This window comes from Pteropus medius, unplaced genomic scaffold (genome assembly GCF_902729225.1).
Source record: "Pteropus medius unplaced genomic scaffold, Ma_sr-lr_union100, whole genome shotgun sequence".
NCBI classification, from domain to species: domain Eukaryota; kingdom Metazoa; phylum Chordata; class Mammalia; order Chiroptera; family Pteropodidae; genus Pteropus; species Pteropus medius.
The window spans coordinates 47,384,850-47,403,141 of NW_024344378.1; the positions used below are offsets into that span (position 1 = coordinate 47,384,850).

At 35.5% G+C, this 18,292-nt stretch overlaps 1 protein-coding gene and 1 pseudogene across 3 annotated transcripts in view; one reads left to right on the plus strand and one right to left on the minus strand.

The window, feature by feature from the left end:
- The window catches only part of VCL (vinculin), a 94,374-nt gene that overhangs the window by 42,338 nt on the left and 33,744 nt on the right, over positions 1-18,292 (plus strand). For all 3 annotated transcript variants that reach the window (XM_039872153.1, XM_039872152.1, XM_039872151.1), the window contains exons 3-6: positions 10,645-10,795; positions 11,015-11,123; positions 12,843-12,965; positions 14,584-14,744. In XM_039872153.1, coding sequence (XP_039728087.1) covers positions 10,645-10,795; positions 11,015-11,123; positions 12,843-12,965; positions 14,584-14,744 — 544 coding nt within the window. The remainder of the gene's footprint in view (positions 1-10,644; positions 10,796-11,014; positions 11,124-12,842; positions 12,966-14,583; positions 14,745-18,292) is intronic.
- LOC120609966 (uncharacterized) lies at positions 13,294-13,412 on the minus strand (annotated as a pseudogene).

Sequence of the window (18,292 nt, forward strand, 5' to 3'; positions counted from 1 at the left end):
ATGTACAAAAAATAAGTTTAAAAAGGATTCAAACATGCTTAATTTAATTTAGATCTCTTTCGACCTAAAGTAGTAGTGTCATATTTTTAGATCACTAGCTCTTATATTTAGCTTTTTCTTTTCTTAAGATCTTGAATACTCAAAATAATTTGTGATGAAATTTATATTTTTAGACACTCTTCTCTGTGAAAGTGCCCAGTATACCTTTTTTTTTTTATGAAATAATTCTTTGTTCATACCACTCAATGAACTTTCTTTGTCTAAGACTGATGTGTGATTCTGATTTTTTGATTTGTTAACGAGTTTTTTTGTGATCCTTTCCATTGCTATTTTAAGAGATTTTTGACTCTTAGATAACCAAATTTCTGTGAGATAATCATTCACATCTGGCAGCTGACTTGCTGCATTTGTGACCTAGAGTAAGCACTCAAACTTTAAATAGTTCGCCTTTGAACTTGCCACATTAAACATAGTTGGGTAGGACTGTTTTTCACACACTTTCTCAAACAAAAATGATTTGTTAAGTTTTGAGTCTTCTCAATGATGACTCTGAGTCTTTTTATTAACTTGCAGAAAATTTCTACATAGCTCGGCGGGGGAATTTACTTTTTAGTTTACTTTGTTATACCCCTCATGATTAAGAAATAAACAAATACAACTTTAAACATGCAATACTTTGGTTTCCATTGTCTACAATGTAATCAAAATCACAGGATTGAAAGGAACTGAAGGGGCCAAGGGAACTTACATTTATTGAGTACATATTATTAGGCCAGATCCTTATATATTTTCATTTTTGCATGTAATTCTGGGAATACAAACGTATAGGTATTAATATATTGTATTTTACAGGTAAGAAAACTGAGGTTTGACAAACTTTAACTTACCTGAAGTTGCTCAGCTAATAAGTGGCAGGACATGTTTCCTGTTGGTGGTCTCCTGGCTTTTAAGTTGATATTTTTTCCATAGTTTGACTTTGTAAGAAATCATATAGTCCAGCCCTTTCTCTCCTTTACATCACTCTTAGAGGATAGAAGTTTACACTTTTCCTAAGTATTCTCAAAGAAGGAATATTACAAATATACTTTGTGATGTAGTTCAGTGTCTTATAACTCTTAAGCTGTAAAGAAGTTAAAATCATAACATTTTAAAGTTAAAAGAGATTATAGAGATTATTTGATCCAACTGCTTTATTTTATATGAGAATTGGGGTCATTTGGCTGCCCTAACCCTACCCTGCAAAAATGAAGAGACACTAAAAGTAATTAGATCACAAGTATTTCCTTAATTATTACTTTGACTCTTCTCATATAGGTCCAGTCCCAAATTAAGAAGTTTTCAAGATTAAAAATTTTTCCCCCATTTACTTAAGTCTTAATTGCTCTTTCCTTAGTAGAAGCAAATTAACAACAACAAAAAACAAAACAAAAAACTTATTAAAGCAGCTCCATTTCTTGAATACCTTTATGAGCAGGGTTTTTTACATTGCACTATTTTATCCACCTCATCTTGGATTTGAGGAAGCTAAGACTCAGAGAAGCTCAGTAACTTGTTAAATGTTACCCAGTAATCAATGGCAGAAGTAGGATTCAGACCCTGAACTGTGTGACTCCCAGGGTGGTGTTCATTCCAGTTGCTAAGACTCTTTCTCACCATTCTTTATAAGAATTTCTTCTTGTAATGTAATAGTTATTGGGAGACTTAAACAAGTGAGATAATGTATGTGAAAGTACTTGAAAAAAAAAAAAGACATTTTGTGATTATTAGCTTCCTTCCTTAGCTTTGCAATCTTTCCTCAATTGTTTTCAAATTAACTCAGTTACTTTTTAAGCTTTTCTCATAGAGAATTTCCCCCTAATTTATTGTCTTTTATGGGAAGAATTTTTGTATTTTTAAATTACGATTGCTGCTTTTATTACTGCTCTTTCTGTATCTGTCGAGATGATCATGCAATTTTTATCTTTTACTCTGTAAGGTGGTCTCTGGTCAAAAAATATAGATTTTTTTGATCTTTGCATTTCTAGGATAAACCCTACTTGGCTGTGATTTAAAAAGAGAAAATACAGTGCTAAATTCAATTTGCTGATATTTTAAAGGATTTTGCTTCTTTGATATATAAATTTCTTTTCTGTTCTTATCCAATTTTGGTGTCAAGGTTATTTTGGCCTCATAAAAAAAGATATTTTTCTAGTCTTTGAATAAACGTTATCTGTTTTGGAAAGTTTGACAAAACTTGTATCTAAAACTCTCTCGGTCTGGTGTCTTTTGGAAGAAGAAACTTGATTACTCATTCAGTTCCTTTTATTATCTAATAAAGGTTTTAAATGAATTTTGAGTCACTTTTGATAATCTGATACTTTCCTAGGAGTTATCCATTTTATTTATCTTTTTTTGTTTGGTATTACTTATTTCTGCCTTTTTTCTTTTCTTATCACTCTATTAGAGATTTATGTTGTATTATTTTTTTCCCCCTTGACTTTTCTCACAGTGGCAATGCCAGGAGTAAAGCGTATTGACTAGTACTGCGATGCCACGGAATAAATCTACTTCATTAAATTCTTCTCATATTTAGTATTTACTTTCTTAAATTTATTACTTGCATTCCTCATTTTTAATATTTCAATCTTTATGTTTAGTCTTTCTTGTTTTTAAATAAATATATTTTAGACTCTTAGTTTTGCTCTAAGTCCTGCTACAAGTTTGGAAACAGCTATGGGTGCTTTAATAGTTGTTCAGCCCTAAATATTTTGTAATTTTGGTTGTGAATTCCTCTTTAACCATATGTACTATTTAAAAGTGCTCTTTAAAGATTACAAAATTCTTTTTACTATGTTTTTATTGTTATATTTCTAATTTAATTACATTGTGCCCAAAAGGCATGGTTAGTATATCAATTCTTGGAAATTCTTTTGGACATAATAAGTGGTAAGTTTTGGTAAGTGTACTATGGGTGCTTGAAAAGAAAGTATATTCTCCTTTGCTTTGGGGTATAGGGTTCTTTTTATATTAATTAGGTCAACATACAAATATTATTGATTAAGTTTTTTTATAGCCTTATATTTTGTCTGTTTGAACTATCAGTTTATGATTGAGATATGTTAAAATGTCTAATAATTATAGATTTGTCAATTTTTCTTCTAATTGTTGGTTTTAGATATACTTCAAAGCAATATTGTTAAGCAGTTACAAATTCATGATTCTCCTGGGTCCTAAATGTTGTTAATTATTTTGTCGTTTATTACTCTTTTTTAGAATGACTGTTAATTGATGTTAGCCTACTTGTATCTCCAGATTTTTTTAACCATATCCTAGTTTTTGGCAGTTTTCTTCATAAGGAAAAATATTCTCTTATGTGTCTGTTCCACTTCATTTTGTGTTTAGATATTCACACCTTGAACTCATTCATTACATTCTGCTGTAGAACAGTGATTGTCAACTTTTTTCGATATAAGGATCTTCAAATAATAATAGTGAACTCTTTATTATTAGTTGATTAGGAATATATAAGAACAAAAGAATTTGTAATGTTTTAAAAATACATTTTTATTTTGTTAAGCACAACAGTGTCAACATATATTTGAAAACTACTAGCATCTATAAGATACACTTGCTTGTACATTCATCTGTTTCTGCTGTAGCCCTGGCATGAGATGGAGGAAGGAGTATAGGAACTGATAGACATGTAGGTACCAGAGTTCTTGGTTGAACCTTGCAGGCTCAGAATCTCCTCTCCCTTCACAGATGCCGGATTTGAATAGCGGTTGAAGGAAATGAAGAGAAAGAGTCAAAGGTTATGACTCATACTGTACCTTTCAAATAAGTTGCCTACCAAGACTTGAGGAGCATATAGCTTGGGTAGCAATGGCACTTTTAACTCTCTATTCCCCACATGCTACTCCCCCTTTAGTTTTCTCTTAGCTCTGGAAGAATTTTATTTTGTTTGAAGGTGAAGTCAAAACTGGCTGCATACCCTCCTAATCTCATCTGAAATAAAAGAATTTAGTGAGCCTGTGTTGTTCGTGTGTGTGTTTTAGCTTTGTTATCTTAATGTGCATATCCTAACAAAAAGAATTTGGCTTTGATCTTAAAGCATTTTGAAGGATTCATTCTGGTTTTTAATTTTAGTTTTGGGTATGACATGCAGTGTCCTATACTATCACCGAGTTAGGACAGGGTAAGGAATTTTGTGGATGAGTCCTGTAGGATCTTTAAATCTAGGAGCATAGGATTGGAACAGCATGTTTTTGTGTTATCACAGTGTACGCACAGAATTGGTGCTCTGCACTTGCTACTTGACTAGATTAAAGCAGGACATTGTACTCTGTGTTCCTTACTACCTCCTAAAACTGTAACTGCTTGTGGCCTTCACTCAGGTTTCTAGATGACTAATGGCTCAGGAGCCTTGACCTTTCTCAAAATGGCAATGCTGGGAGCAAAGCATATTGACTAGTACTGAAATGCCATAGAAAGAATCTACTTTTGCTATTTTAAAGTAAAGTAGAAAGAACCTTTATTTTCACACATCTTCCTAGTCTTTTGAAATCTTCCCATATATCATTATTATTATTTTTAAATCATATGTAAAAAGATCTGAGGGTGGCACGAATTGATTATATTGTTTCCTATTTGAAGGAAACAAGAAAGGCTGAACTATCAGTTGCTGATGCCTGAAATTTCGCTGGAGCTCATTTCTCAGGTTAACAATTTAAATACTTCTTCGTAAAAGGAGAAGTTTTGAGGTCTCAGCAGTCATTTTCACTTATCAGACCTTTGGCTAAGGGTAGGCTCTAAATTTGGGAAAGCAGAGATAGTTTGAGGGCCTGCCCCTTCTTCCCACCCCCTGGCTTCTCACTCAGGCCTGGGCTTTTATGTTATCTTCAAATGATACTATATATGTAATTATAGAGAAAAAGAGGGAGTCTTAAGATGTCTATCATGCGATTAAAATGATTAAATGTAAATACCTAAGTTTACCACCATGTTTATGACCTCGTTTTGATACTTCTTTGTTTTTAAATATGATGGGCTACTCAAATATGGAAGTGATCTGGGCCTTTCTTAATCTCTGAGAGATCCCGCCCAGATAGGAAGGGAAGAAAATTCTCAGCAAGGGTTACGAAGAGAGCAGGAAATAGCCCTGCCAGTCAATTTTGCCTGCCAAGTAATTATACCAGGGCCAGCTTGGTTGGAAATTGGAGTTGCTGGGTTCAGTGGCCACAGTGGGGAAGGCCTTATCGTCCAGCTGATTGTGTTCTCTTTCCTCTTTCCACCTGTTTCCTTCCCGTTTCCCAAGTGTTGTCTGTGCTTTGATCAGATATGCTTGTGGTTGACCAGCTAACTCTCTTGAAAGGCCACGTCCCAAGATGTAAACACCTGCTGCTTTGGGTGTGCTCCAGGGTTTTTCTGTAAATCCAACTTCCATGAAATTAGACTTCCATAGCACTTCAGTCTTTAGCAAACAGAATGCCTTTTTTTTTTTGGTGACAGTATTTATAAATTAAAAGGCTACACTGTCTAAGGTCCGGTTTTATTAAATTAGTGAATTTGATATAGGATAGCTTCTCCCACCCCTCTAATGTATTCTGGGGGACAGGGTAAAAGTTTAACTTGTTGAATGTTTTAGAGAACTTTTCAGTTTTAAATTTTGGAGCAGTATAAGTCTAAACAGGCCCATGAGACTGTCTCCTTTATATTACTTTGTCCAAAGCTCACTCTCCTTTCCTCAACTAAATCAGTGAGCTGAGATATAGTGGTTGATTTTTATAGAAGCAGACTGAGATTGTTTGGTTACAGGGTGAGTGAGTTACCTGTACATTGTGATAGTAGACGGCCCTCCCTAATCAAACCGGGACCATTATTAATGCATGTTATTTTTCACAGAAAAGACTCATGTGTGTATGTGTGTGTGCGTGTGTGCGCACGTGTGTGCATATGCATGGGCAGGGAGGGAATTATTCCATTGGCATAACTGAAGAGATGCTGTGAAGAGAATCATCTTTACAAGTAGTGCTGAGCTTCTGAGGGCAGGAACAATATTGTGTTCACTTTCTCCCTCACAACTTTCTTAATCTGTCACTAAAAACGACTACTCCCACTTTCATGTCCCCTCAGCATGTTCTCAACGTATTTATAAATACTAATTTGTATTTGTTTGTTTACATGTACGTTTCCTACCATGGTAGTAAGTAACCTCTTAAAGCTAGAGACTTTAAAAAAGGCCTTTCTATTTCTAGGACTCACATAGCATGTAGTAGGTGCTCAAAATGTTAGATCAGCTATCCCCAACCTTTTTGGCACCAGGGACTGGTGCTCAAAGAGAATCTAATGCCTGATCAGATCTGAGGTGGAGCTGAGGTGTGGCGGCACATACAGATGAAGCTTCTCTCGCTGGCCTGCCACTCACCTCCTGCTATGTGGCCCGATACCTAACATGCCATTGACTGGTACTGGTCCACTGCCTGGGGGTTGGGGACCTCTGTGTTAGATGAACAAATATATGAAAGGATTAAAATAAAGGAATTTAAGATTAGTAACTCACTTCTGGATGCAGTCTAGAAGAATGTTTAAAAATGACTTATAGCAATCAACCTTTGTAATCTCTGGATTGTTTTTCTCCTTATTTTTCTTAAATAAAAGTTTTAGCATAAGCTTGTTTCTTGATTAGTGATAATTGAAGTCACATGGAGCCAAATTTGGAAGCTTTATATCTCTTAAATTATATCAAGTCATATCATGTGGTAATCTTGGGTAGAATCGATTAGTGAATTATGAGTGAACATATTTTGGGTCTCATGAAGCTGTCATTGGTCCATTGATCTAAACTATTAGAATTTTCTGTTAATTTAGGTTGAAGACTCAAAGGCAGAGAGAAGCCTTAAGTGATGCTAGTTGATTGATTTAAAAGTCTCTAAATCAATATTATCAGTATATAGCCAAGATATATAATTATTTATGAAACGGACCTTATCCCTGCTCTCGTTTTTAAAAATGCTTTAAAAAAAAATTCAGATGTTTTAAAAAATAGAAGATCATTTTAAGAGGCCAGGCAGCTTCAATGTTTAAATAAAATCTCATTTTCTATAAATAAGACAGACTCCTTCCAGCTTTCGACTATTGGTTAGTCATGGTGGGATTTGTTTGGCTTTTATGAATGACATTAAATTTTAATGTACGGATCAGACGTCTTATTGTGGAAAAAAATGGTGCAGTGTCTGTTTTGGTCCTATCATTTTACCACACAAAGCAACCGTTAATGGAGAATCAAATTAATTCTTGCAAAGCTTTTCCATTTCATCTTTTTTTGTTTGTTTCCTTTATCCATGATGACTGTTCCTAACTTTCATTTATTTATTTATTTCCACCCCTAAATTTGAGGCACTTGTGCGATAACTGGATCCTTGCAAATAGGTGTAATGCAGCAGTTGCATTCTGTGATGCTTATGTTTGCTACAATTTACTAAAGGTTCATTTTACTTGGAAATAAAATCAGGTTTGTGACTTTTTAAAGTCACAAACTGTTTTCTATGGGCCGGATGATTTCATGATTAACCGTAGTTGTTGAAAATTCATTCCTTCAAATATTTATTGAGCATTTATTATGTGCCAGGCATTCTAGTCTGTGAATACATTAATGAACAAGTCAGACAAGATCTTTGGCCCTGCTCAACTTATAGTCCTGTGGGAGAAAGAGAAAACTGAACTGGGAAGGTGTGATTTATCTCATGAGAACACAGAGGAGAGATACTCATTGATTTGGGGTGGTTTCTTCAAGGAAGAGGCATGTAAAAGCGGAGTCTAAGAGAACAAATAGTTAAGCAGAAGAGGGAAAGAGAGGAAGGTGTTTCAGTTAGAGGGAATGGCTGTAAAAAATTTTGAAGCAAGAGGTAAGTGCTCTTCAGCTAGTGGTCCTCAATGAGTGACTGGCTGTTCCTAAAGAGCTTTTGAAATACTTCTCTTGAATATTGTAAAGCTTTCAATTAAACACTTTAAAATCATAAGTTTAGTTGCAAAGCATATGTTTTGTGCCATGTTGTGTATTATATACATGTTGTAAATATGTTTCCATGTGAATTTAGCTCATTAAATTTATGGAAAGCATCTTCCATAATCATTGGCAAAGCCAGTCCTCATTGTCTAACTTACCCTGCCAAATCAAATTTACTTTTTTAAACTTCATTTTAAAAAAAGTTCTTGTTCCAATCAGTCAATTATATTTTAAACATATTTAAATAATAAGGAAAAAAGTATTTTTATATTTATCCACATAGAATCCATTTTGTGTTCTTCGTTTTTTTCTGTAATCCAAATTTCTTCCTGGTATATTTTCCTTCTTCCTGAAGGACTTCCTTTAACGTTTCTTATAGTTCAGATCTGCTGGTGATGAATTCTTTCAGCTTTCTTTTTTTTTTTTGGTATCTGAAGAAGTCTTTATTTCACTTTAAACTTTGAAATATATTTTCTTTGGGTTAGATTTTTAGGTTGATAGATTTTTTTTTCTTTCACTACTTTGCTCCACTGTCTTCTGGCTTGCATTGTTTCCAATGAGAAGCATGTCGTTATTCTTATCTTTGTTCCTTTGATTTCTTAAGGGTACAGGGTGTTTTTCTGAGGTAACGAAAAAAGTTTTGATACGAGAAAGAGGTAGTGGTTGTTCAACATTGCGAACACACTAAATGCCGCTGAATTATACCTTTAAAATGACTAAGTGTATGTTATGTGAATTTCACCTCAATTAAAAAAAACTATTGATAAGAAATTTTGATCTGTTATATTGGTGAAAATACATATGTTTGAATACACAGTGAGCTGCTGAGGCTGTGAGGAAACAGATACTCTCACCCACTGTGGTGGGGATGTAAACTAACTTCGGTGGATGGCAGTATGGCATTTGTCAAAATTACAAATGTCCATACCTATGACTCAGAAGTTCCATTTCTACACTGTATCCTACAGATCTACACATTTAAAAATGACATGTGTTCAAGGTGATTCATTGCAGCAGGTTAATAAATTACGGACTTGTTATGTAGCTATTTAAGAAAATCAGGAGGCTCTTTATGTATTTTTATTAGAACATCTCTAACTTAAATTACGTGAAAAAAGCAGAGAGTATGCATAGTATGGTGCTGTTTGTGTAAAAAAGGCAGAAGCCTGTTTGTTTTTATATGCATAAAGTCTTTTTTTGAAGAAAACAAAACTTATAACTTTGGTTGCAAATAGACAGAATTTGAATACCTAGAAGATAATGGCGTGAAGGAGATTCTTCATTTTATGCCCATTTAGTTTTATGTATGTGTATATATTTATGTCATATATATGAATATATGTTATATAATTTAAAATTAAATAGAAATTTTGATTTGTCAATTAAAAAGGAACAGAAAACAACCATTCATCTGAGTTGATCAAAAGCCACATCAATGAGATCTCGCTCTTCATTGATATTTATTACATACTGCCTCATAGCTCTAATGTTTGTGACCCAGCTTAGTAAAGTATGCATCTTGAGATTAGTGGGGTTTTATTGCATCTTTATATGCACACCATAGTGTCCCTAGCCCAATGCTTTTTCTGTAGTTGCAATTCATGTGCTAGTTTAATTCTATTTATTAACAGTGCAACATTGTTTTATACTTGTAAAGTCTTACATTATTTCATTTGATCCTCAAAACAACCCTGTGAGGTGCGCTTTTATTTGCATGTGACATTTTCTATAAGAATGTATAATTTTGGCTAAATATTTTAACTTTAACTGATTTGTTCCATATCTTTTTAAGTTATAAGGTGATAACATAATGGGTTTATTGAATATAAGATTAGAGGAGATGCTCTATTAGGTCCTTTTCAATTCTGTGTGGATATATGAGTGAATAAATGAATGAATGAATACATTTTAGTAGTACAAGAGGGTCAAGGGGAATACTTGGCGTATGCATTTTAGGTTCTTTCTTTTAAATGAACTCTCCCCCAAAAAAAAAAAAAAAATTTACACCTTTGGCTGATTAGGTCATCTATGTTATTAAACTCTATTTATATTAAACTGTTAATAACTGGCTCAGTTATTAATGCCAGTGACATTTTAATTAACAACATAGCTTTCTAGTGCTGTTTTCAAAGAGTCCAATGGATTTGTCAAACAATTCCATTTAGCTAGATAAATGAGAAATTTATGCTTTACCTCATCATACTTTCTCTTTGTGTTTCTATTTCTTTGCTTCATCTGATTATTAAATTTCACTTAACACAGTGCTTTGGCATTTTATTTTCAGATGCTAAATCTGAAACTGTTGTCAAAGATTTCTTTTCTTGGTGTAGTATCTTTTAATGGCAATGCATATAGGGTGAGGAGTAAGGAAACAAAAGAGTAACAGAGATATAGCAACCTCAAGTGAAAGGTCTAAAATGTTTCTTCATCATTTTTTGTTGCCAGAAAGTAAGAAGAACAAGGGCTTAGTGCAGTGAATTAATAAATATGCTACACTTAAATGTAAATAAAAGCTAAATCTTAGGTTCTTTTATAAATTGGTCTTGGCTATTTTTCATGTGGGGGAAAAAATGTGAATTTACTTCCATTCTTTGCATTTTGCATGTGATAATCTTCTGCTTGGTTCTGCCAGTGAGATAACTCCATGTTCCTCCCCACAGGGTTGAGAATGCTTGCACCAAGCTTGTCCAGGCAGCCCAGATGCTTCAGTCTGACCCTTACTCAGTGCCTGCCCGAGATTATCTAATTGATGGGTCAAGGGGCATCCTCTCCGGCACATCAGACCTGCTCCTCACCTTTGATGAGGCTGAGGTAGGCAATCTGAGGTCCATGCAGACACCTCTTTCAGGCAAAAGCCTGTTTTGTTTTGTTTTGTTTTGTTTTTTGACAAAAACCTAGTCTTAAAGATAATAATGAAGGATTGCTAATTGTTCAGAATGAAGAAAATGTCGAATAGCTATACATCTTAATTACCATATTTTCTACTTATTGTTCACTCAGTTGACCGAATACTCTAAAATATATTTCCAGGTTCGTAAAATTATTAGAGTTTGCAAAGGAATTTTGGAATATCTTACAGTGGCAGAGGTGGTAGAAACTATGGAAGATTTGGTCACTTACACAAAGAATCTTGGACCAGGTTAGTCATATCCAATTTTTATAATAAAATTTTTATAGATTGTCCATGTTTGATTAAGAGGAAAGGGACATTCCCCTATACTTTTTTGTAGAAGATAGGTAATGATGCATTGGACTTTTAGGTATCTCTACTTTATTGATGGAACCGATGCTGTGCCTCTACTGAGAAGATATCACTGTCTCTGAAAGCCAAATTGACTTTCTACAAATCCTAGCCCTGACTGATGAATTAAACTAGACATTGCAAATGTTGTTGGAGAATGTAGGAAATTCTTTTCTATGATTGTAATGCTTATGGCCACCCCGAATCCTGACCTCTCTATTCCACGTGATACAGCATTCCTTTACTGTCTGCCAGCTGGCCTGTAGCTCTTTATGACCTCTTAGCTTTCTAATTAACCCGCCTACTATTATGGATTCATGCCCTAGTCTGAGGCTGCATAATATATTCAGACCTAGAAGGAGAGAAGAGCTTTTATGCCTAAATCTCATTTTGAAATGATTGTTTAGTCATCTGAGAATTGAAAATTCAAAATACATAACATGTACAAACTTTTGTTTTTATAGACATATAACATGAAGTTGAAGGTCCTTAAAGTATGAATGAGGCCAAGGACAAGATACATCATATGTTTAACTTGTCAGTATTTAAGGTCACATACCACCTTATAAAATTCTTTTGTCTTATGTGAAATGATTTTTATTTAACAGTGTTTTCATGAGGTTCCATGGCACTCATTCCATAAACTTATGACGGTTAAAAATTTTCCTGAGCCATTACTGAAGCTTTAGAGCTGTACTCTTTAAACTTTCTCATAGCGCTGGAAAAAATTTTATTTCTTCAAATGAAATCTTATGCAGAATCTCAACATATAAAAGACAGAAATGGAGCTTTACTCTGGATGAAGCAGAGGCCACCCTATCTTTTCCACCCACCTTTTCCATTCCCCTTTAGTACCCCCTAACAGTCTGTGAAGGTACTTAAGAAATCCTAAGAGCAGTTTGAAAAATCAGAGCTTTAGAGAATCACATACCATCTTTGAATAATACCCAAAGTAAAGAAAAAGTGCTAGCAGGCTGATTCCAAAACACCAGATGCTTTCAAACGTTGTCATCACTATAATTATTTTTATAATATTCCTATTTGTTTCTAATTATAAAAGTCATACATGCTTATTTTAGACAAATTGAAAAGTACAGAAAACATAAAGATGAAAACAAAACACATTATTTTAATTCTTAAGATTTTTTTCAGCCACTGGATTCTTAGTACCGAGCTCAGACGAGATTCTTGCATCGGAACAGTGGCCAAGTACATGGTGTGAAACCTGTAAAAATGGTAGCAAGGCAAGATACTTTTCCCCTACTTGTGAAATTAGTTTTTACAAATACTTTTTTATTTGTAAACAAATATTTTATTCATTTCAGCTTTTTTTTTTAATGTTTGTGAATGTCTTTATGTCAAATATGTGGAAATTATGTCACATTTAGGATTCATATTTAATAAATTACTTTTAATGAAAAAGATAAAGTTGCAGTAAGTTAGAACTGTGCTGAAAAATTCTCTATCATAAATGCTAGATTTCATTGATAGTGTCTGTTGTTTAAGTGGGCACTGATTTTGGACTTTCATAGTAATTCATAATGGATTTAGGCTCAGAAAGCCAGACTCTGGATTGTTTCACTGCTCACCCTGCACAATTTATTCCTTATGCCCCAGGAATGACTAAGATGGCCAAGATGATTGACGAGAGGCAGCAGGAACTGACTCACCAGGAGCACCGAGTGATGTTGGTGAACTCAATGAACACAGTGAAAGAGTTGCTGCCAGTTCTCATTTCAGGTATTTTCTACCAATACTTTATCTTACAGGAAAAAAAAAAAGCTAACATGTTTTAAACTCTGATATTCATTTTCTTTCACTGCCTAGTTGCATATCCTTCAACCTGGGTAAAAATGGGACTGGCTAGATTGCATATTACCTGATGGCTGCAGCTGATTGTCTAAGAACCAGTTTCATCTTTGCTAATGCTCTCCTTCTGCTCTTTGTTTGAAACTGCCCTTCCTGTTGCCTCGTTCTGTTTTCCAGAAGCTCTAATTACTCCTTTTTCTGGGAGGTGGAATCTCCTCTAGAAACTCTAGTTTTGGACGTATGGATTTTTTTTTTTAAATGCCTACAGCACCTGGTCTTCCTGGGTGGACTCTCATTCAAGTACTAGCCAGACCCGACCCTGCTTAGCTTCCGAGATCAGAGGAGATCAGGCACGTTCAGGGTGGCATGGCCGTAGATGGTTGTATGGATTTTGACACGTTTACTTGTTTATAAAAGAATAGTTAGGAGCTAGAATGGATATTATAGAGCACTGTGTGATAAAGAATTGAACCCAGAGACCTTTTCAGTGTTGTGTTAACACAGTATTTTTTTTAAAAAAATATTTAACTGTTCTCCACATGGTAGAGCTGGCGGTCTTTGCCAACTGGGACCACCATCCCATTGGGCAGAGCCCAAAAATGCGAACATGGTGGCTGTTCTCTCAACTAGCAAAAGGGAGCTGCTCTTATTAAGTATCTAGTATGTACCAGACACCTTATGGTTTACGTAAGTTATCATAGTCAAGTCATGAGTTTGTTAGACTCTCAGGAAGCAGCTTCATTTTCAAAATCTTATGAGACATGTCGCTGTGATTCCTGGCTATTGCCTTCCTGCTTTGGTAATGGCAAAAAAAGGAGATAAGAGTGTAAGAGTTTAGAAAGCTCTTATATGAACTTGAAAACAAATATATGTAAGTCAGTCTTGTAATCTCTGTGGGTAATATGTTTTTGAGCCCAACTGTCTGACATGGCAGGAAGATTGCTGGGAAGAGGATTTCTTTCTAACCTGCGTAACTCAATAAAGTGTTGATTAATCTTTGTTTTTACAGTTTTAATTATTTTATGGGAACATACTCTCTTTCTCCAGTGTTTCATATTATTTATTTATTTATTTTTCACTTTTGGGGGTTAGAAAGTCCTTTCTGCATGTCGAGAGAAATTCTGGAAGATAAACTCAACACTTTGGGGTATTCCATTAGGATCGGGGGCAGCGGGATTCTCCAGTTACAGTTTTACTGTTTTCTTCTTGTCCCATTAGGTTTGTGTTAGGTGGGGCCAGTGTTAGGGCTGGGATACTAACTGCTTTAGAAGGACAAATTGAACATTTTGTGATTGTGGGTAAGCAGTATATGCATGTTAAATTAGTTCCCTGATCATGTTGTGGTGATGTTTTGTACCTTCAGTTTTCTTTACAGTGGAGACTGCTGGTATTCGAACTTCATTGGCAGATTTGCAGTGTTTGTTTTCATATATTTTTTAAGACCTTAGAAGCCCAAAATGTGTTCAAGGCGTGGAACATCTTGTGTGAATATTGTTATACAGCAAAATTCAATTCCTACTTTAGTTTGTAATCTTTTGTTGATTTACAGCTATGAAGATTTTTGTAACAACTAAAAACTCAAAAAACCAAGGAATAGAAGAAGCTTTGAAAAATCGCAATTTTACTGTAGAAAAGATGAGTGCTGAAATTAATGAGATCATTCGTGTATTACAACTTACTTCTTGGGATGAAGATGCCTGGGCCAGCAAGGTAAATGTTATTAGAGGATAAATAAGCAAAATCCCAAATTCTCCCCTCCTGGGGGTTCGATTATCTCACATTTTATATTGTAACTATGTGTAGCATAAGACTACTCAGATATTATGAAAGTAATTTCTTCTTCACTTTTGTTTCATGGGTCACTTGCTGCTTTTCCTTTTTTCCAAGGGAAAACAATAAATAGGGATGTGGGATGAATGTTGGTCAAAGGCTAAGATGTGTAGCTTTTCCTTCAGGCTGTAGTCTCATTGATGGGGCTGGTGGAGAAATTCTGGTGTGGTGTATACTCCCCGCATGGAAACCCTGCCTTTTATGTGGTCCGTTGTTGCTAGGAGACTAAGTAAGGGACATAATATGCCTGTGACCGAATTTTATGGAAAACTTTTCCCGTACTGACCTTTGACCCAGAGAAATCTACAGAGGAGACTCGGCATTTCTAAGTGTGTGCCTTCATCATTCCATTTTCCCTAAGGAAAGCTTAATTAAAATACTAGTTTTCACATTTGTCATTTAGTTTGAGTGGTCCTTTCACCCTTTAGAATTTAGTCTAGAATTTCTTCCCAGACTCTCGAAATGGTTGATGGATTTCTTCTACAGCCCAGCAGCAGTGGTTTTGTGCTGCTGCTGCTCTAGCCTGCTTGTCCCTGCCTAGTGACTGTTTTGGGGGAACAGAGACACTTGGGTTTATACTTTTCTTGTATGAGCCCAAGGTGCAGGCAGTGGGGGAAACATACTCTCCGGCATCTGGCTTTTCCACGTGCGACACAGATGTTGTTTCCAGGGCCACCCAGCAAGCTGGTAGCCGACTAAAGGGGGGATTTTGTAGTGTGGCTTCCATTGGGTGTCCAGTAGGCCTATTTGTCTTCCAGGTCACCTTTAAGGTAAGGTCAAAGCTGGGGCCTCAAATCACCAGCCCTCTGTCGTTGCTCAGAAAATGACTCTAAATATGCAGAAGAAATTAGTCTGCTTATCTTAATTATCGATTTGTTTACAGAGGTACAAGGTTCTTGAATAAATTCTAAGACTGTATTTTAAATCTATATGGTAAAATCATTTTAAGTCTTTGATATTATACTTAATTTTGCTTTTGCATATTTGACAGCTTTCACTTCCCTGTTATGACTTCTTTATGCATCTTTTTTTTTGTTCCCTTGTTTGTTTTATTCTTTTTTTCCTCACGTTTAGAAGGTAAGCTTTCTCTTGCCCTCTAGTTTTTTTCCACTCCCCCACTTAAAAAGAGAAAAAGCATGTCTGTGAGGTTTTCTTGTGCTGTGTGCCATGCCTTATTCCGTGTGCCGGTGTGTAACACTGTGCTCGAATATGCGTCAGAATGTGATTTAATATGGGATTCAGGGCTGTGCTGGGCAGACTGACTGGTTCATCTTGAGCTGTTTCTTTGGGGAAAGTAAAAGGAAAGACATTACTGTGAGATATCAGGCTTCCTATATTTAGTAGGTCCTTTCATTTTTGGGGGTAGGCTCCTGAGAACTATTTTGCCCTGGTCATTCCTACTCACTTCATTTGAGTGATAGGTTTCCCCAGGTAGCTGGGTGACCCCTAAGTTATTGGCGGACCCCGCTCTTAGGAAAGGAAACTTCTAGCTGATGCCGTCTCTGTATTTGCTTCTCTTACCAGTCTCCTTTGCAGGCTCTGGAATTTTGCTTTTGGAGATGGGTCACTGAGGTTTTAAGGCATAATGAAAATGGGGAGGCTAGAGAGTTTAGACGGGAACGTTTGTCCTTAACAATACTCCTAGCCTTCAAAATCAAAAGGAAAACAATAAGGTATATCTAAAGTTTTTCCTAGCTTCAGTCCATGGCTCACGGCATGTTCTGCTGTCTAAGCCATGAATCAGCCATAGTTCTCCATGACCTCATGTTCCCCTAACCTAATCTCTTTCCTTATTCTCTCTTCTTTTCTTCCAGCAGATGAGAAATAGTAAAAAGGAGGAGCAGCTATTGCAGGCTTAATGTTTCTCTATTTTCAGAGAGGAAAAGTCACCCATCATTTAGGAAATAGGTGTTACTGAACGTTATTTGGTGCAAGTGTCATTGAGGGCTACTTTTTTTAAAAAAAAGATGTGGTCAGTTGAGTTTTTCAGGATGAAGATTAGGCACTTGGGGGGATGAAAAAGGGAAATAGACCCGGTTTGCTGTGTAGGCTGGTCCAGTCTCGTAGCTAGCTGTCTCAATTTTATGCTGATCTGGAAGGAACCTAGACTGTTAGGATGCTGCAAAATTATCAGAATGAAAGAAAGTAAATAAAATTAGTTCAGCCAAAAGAAGCTCAAGAACATTATGACATCGGAATGAGCAAGAAATGTTTTATTTTTAACTTTATTTTGCTTTTGTTTTACATTTACCTGGTTCAAAAATCAAAATGCTATAAAAAGATATACATGGCAAATCTCTCTCCCAATCCCATCCCCATCCACCTTATCTCGTCTTACCCCATAAGACGTAATCATTTTTCTTAGTTGCAAGAATATTTAGAAAAAAATTTTACCTCAGTAACAAGGGTTTTGGTTATTTTCAGTTTAGTAGCATTAAGCATCTTTCATTACTCAACTGTAAGCAGTGATTTAATCAGACCTTGTGTCTGTCTGTGACCCCTGGCTTCCCATTCTGTTTAATATATATGGTATCTTTCACCTCCTCTCCCCCTACAAATAATTAACTTTGTCTTACCATACTTGTTTCATGCTTCCCCATTGGTGCAGTTTTCTTCTGGAAAGTGATGGTTCCTCTAGAAAAGTGGGGGAAGAAAGTAAGTGGAAAAATTCTTAGTAAAAGTACGTCTTGCTGAATAAGTTAAGATTTTAAAGAGGCAATGCAGTAGCTGATTGTTTTACCTCTGTACCCACATTCAAATTGCAGATTTACAAACTTGAAAGTACTTTGACTTTAAATACTTCATTTTATTTTGAAAGTAAAAATTTCCCCCTCTGTAAATCAATAACCATCTTATAAATAATATTTTAAAATTATCTTAGCATTTTTCCTGAGAATTCATTATGAAACAAAAGAATTTGTGAATTAACACAATTCTAATTATACCCCTTGTAAATTTAGCAATCTCTCTATATTTTTATATTTATATTACTTGTATTTTGATGCATGCATGCTGAGAATTAAGAGGAAGTGAGAAAAATTTTAAAAGCCTTTTATTGCTAAGAACTTTTGAATTTGCATTGATGCTCCTGCAACTGGACCTTGGGCCATTAGATACTATTATTCAGAAGTATTCCTGCGGTAGGTCTCCTTCCACTGCGGGCCTAGGCTACTAGTGGTTAAATGTAATGACTGACTCAGATGTCTTGCACAGATTACTCTCTCTACCAAAGGATTGGGAACCACTGGTTAGAGCAGTGGTTCTCAATCTTTTTGGTACCAGGGACTGGTGTTCCTATGAGAATCTAATGCCTGATGATCTGAGGTGGAGCTGAGGCAGTGATGCTAGGGCTGGAGAGCGGCTGCAAATACAGATGAAGCTTAGCTTGTTGGCCTGCTGCTCACCTCCTGCTGTGTGGCCCCTGTTCC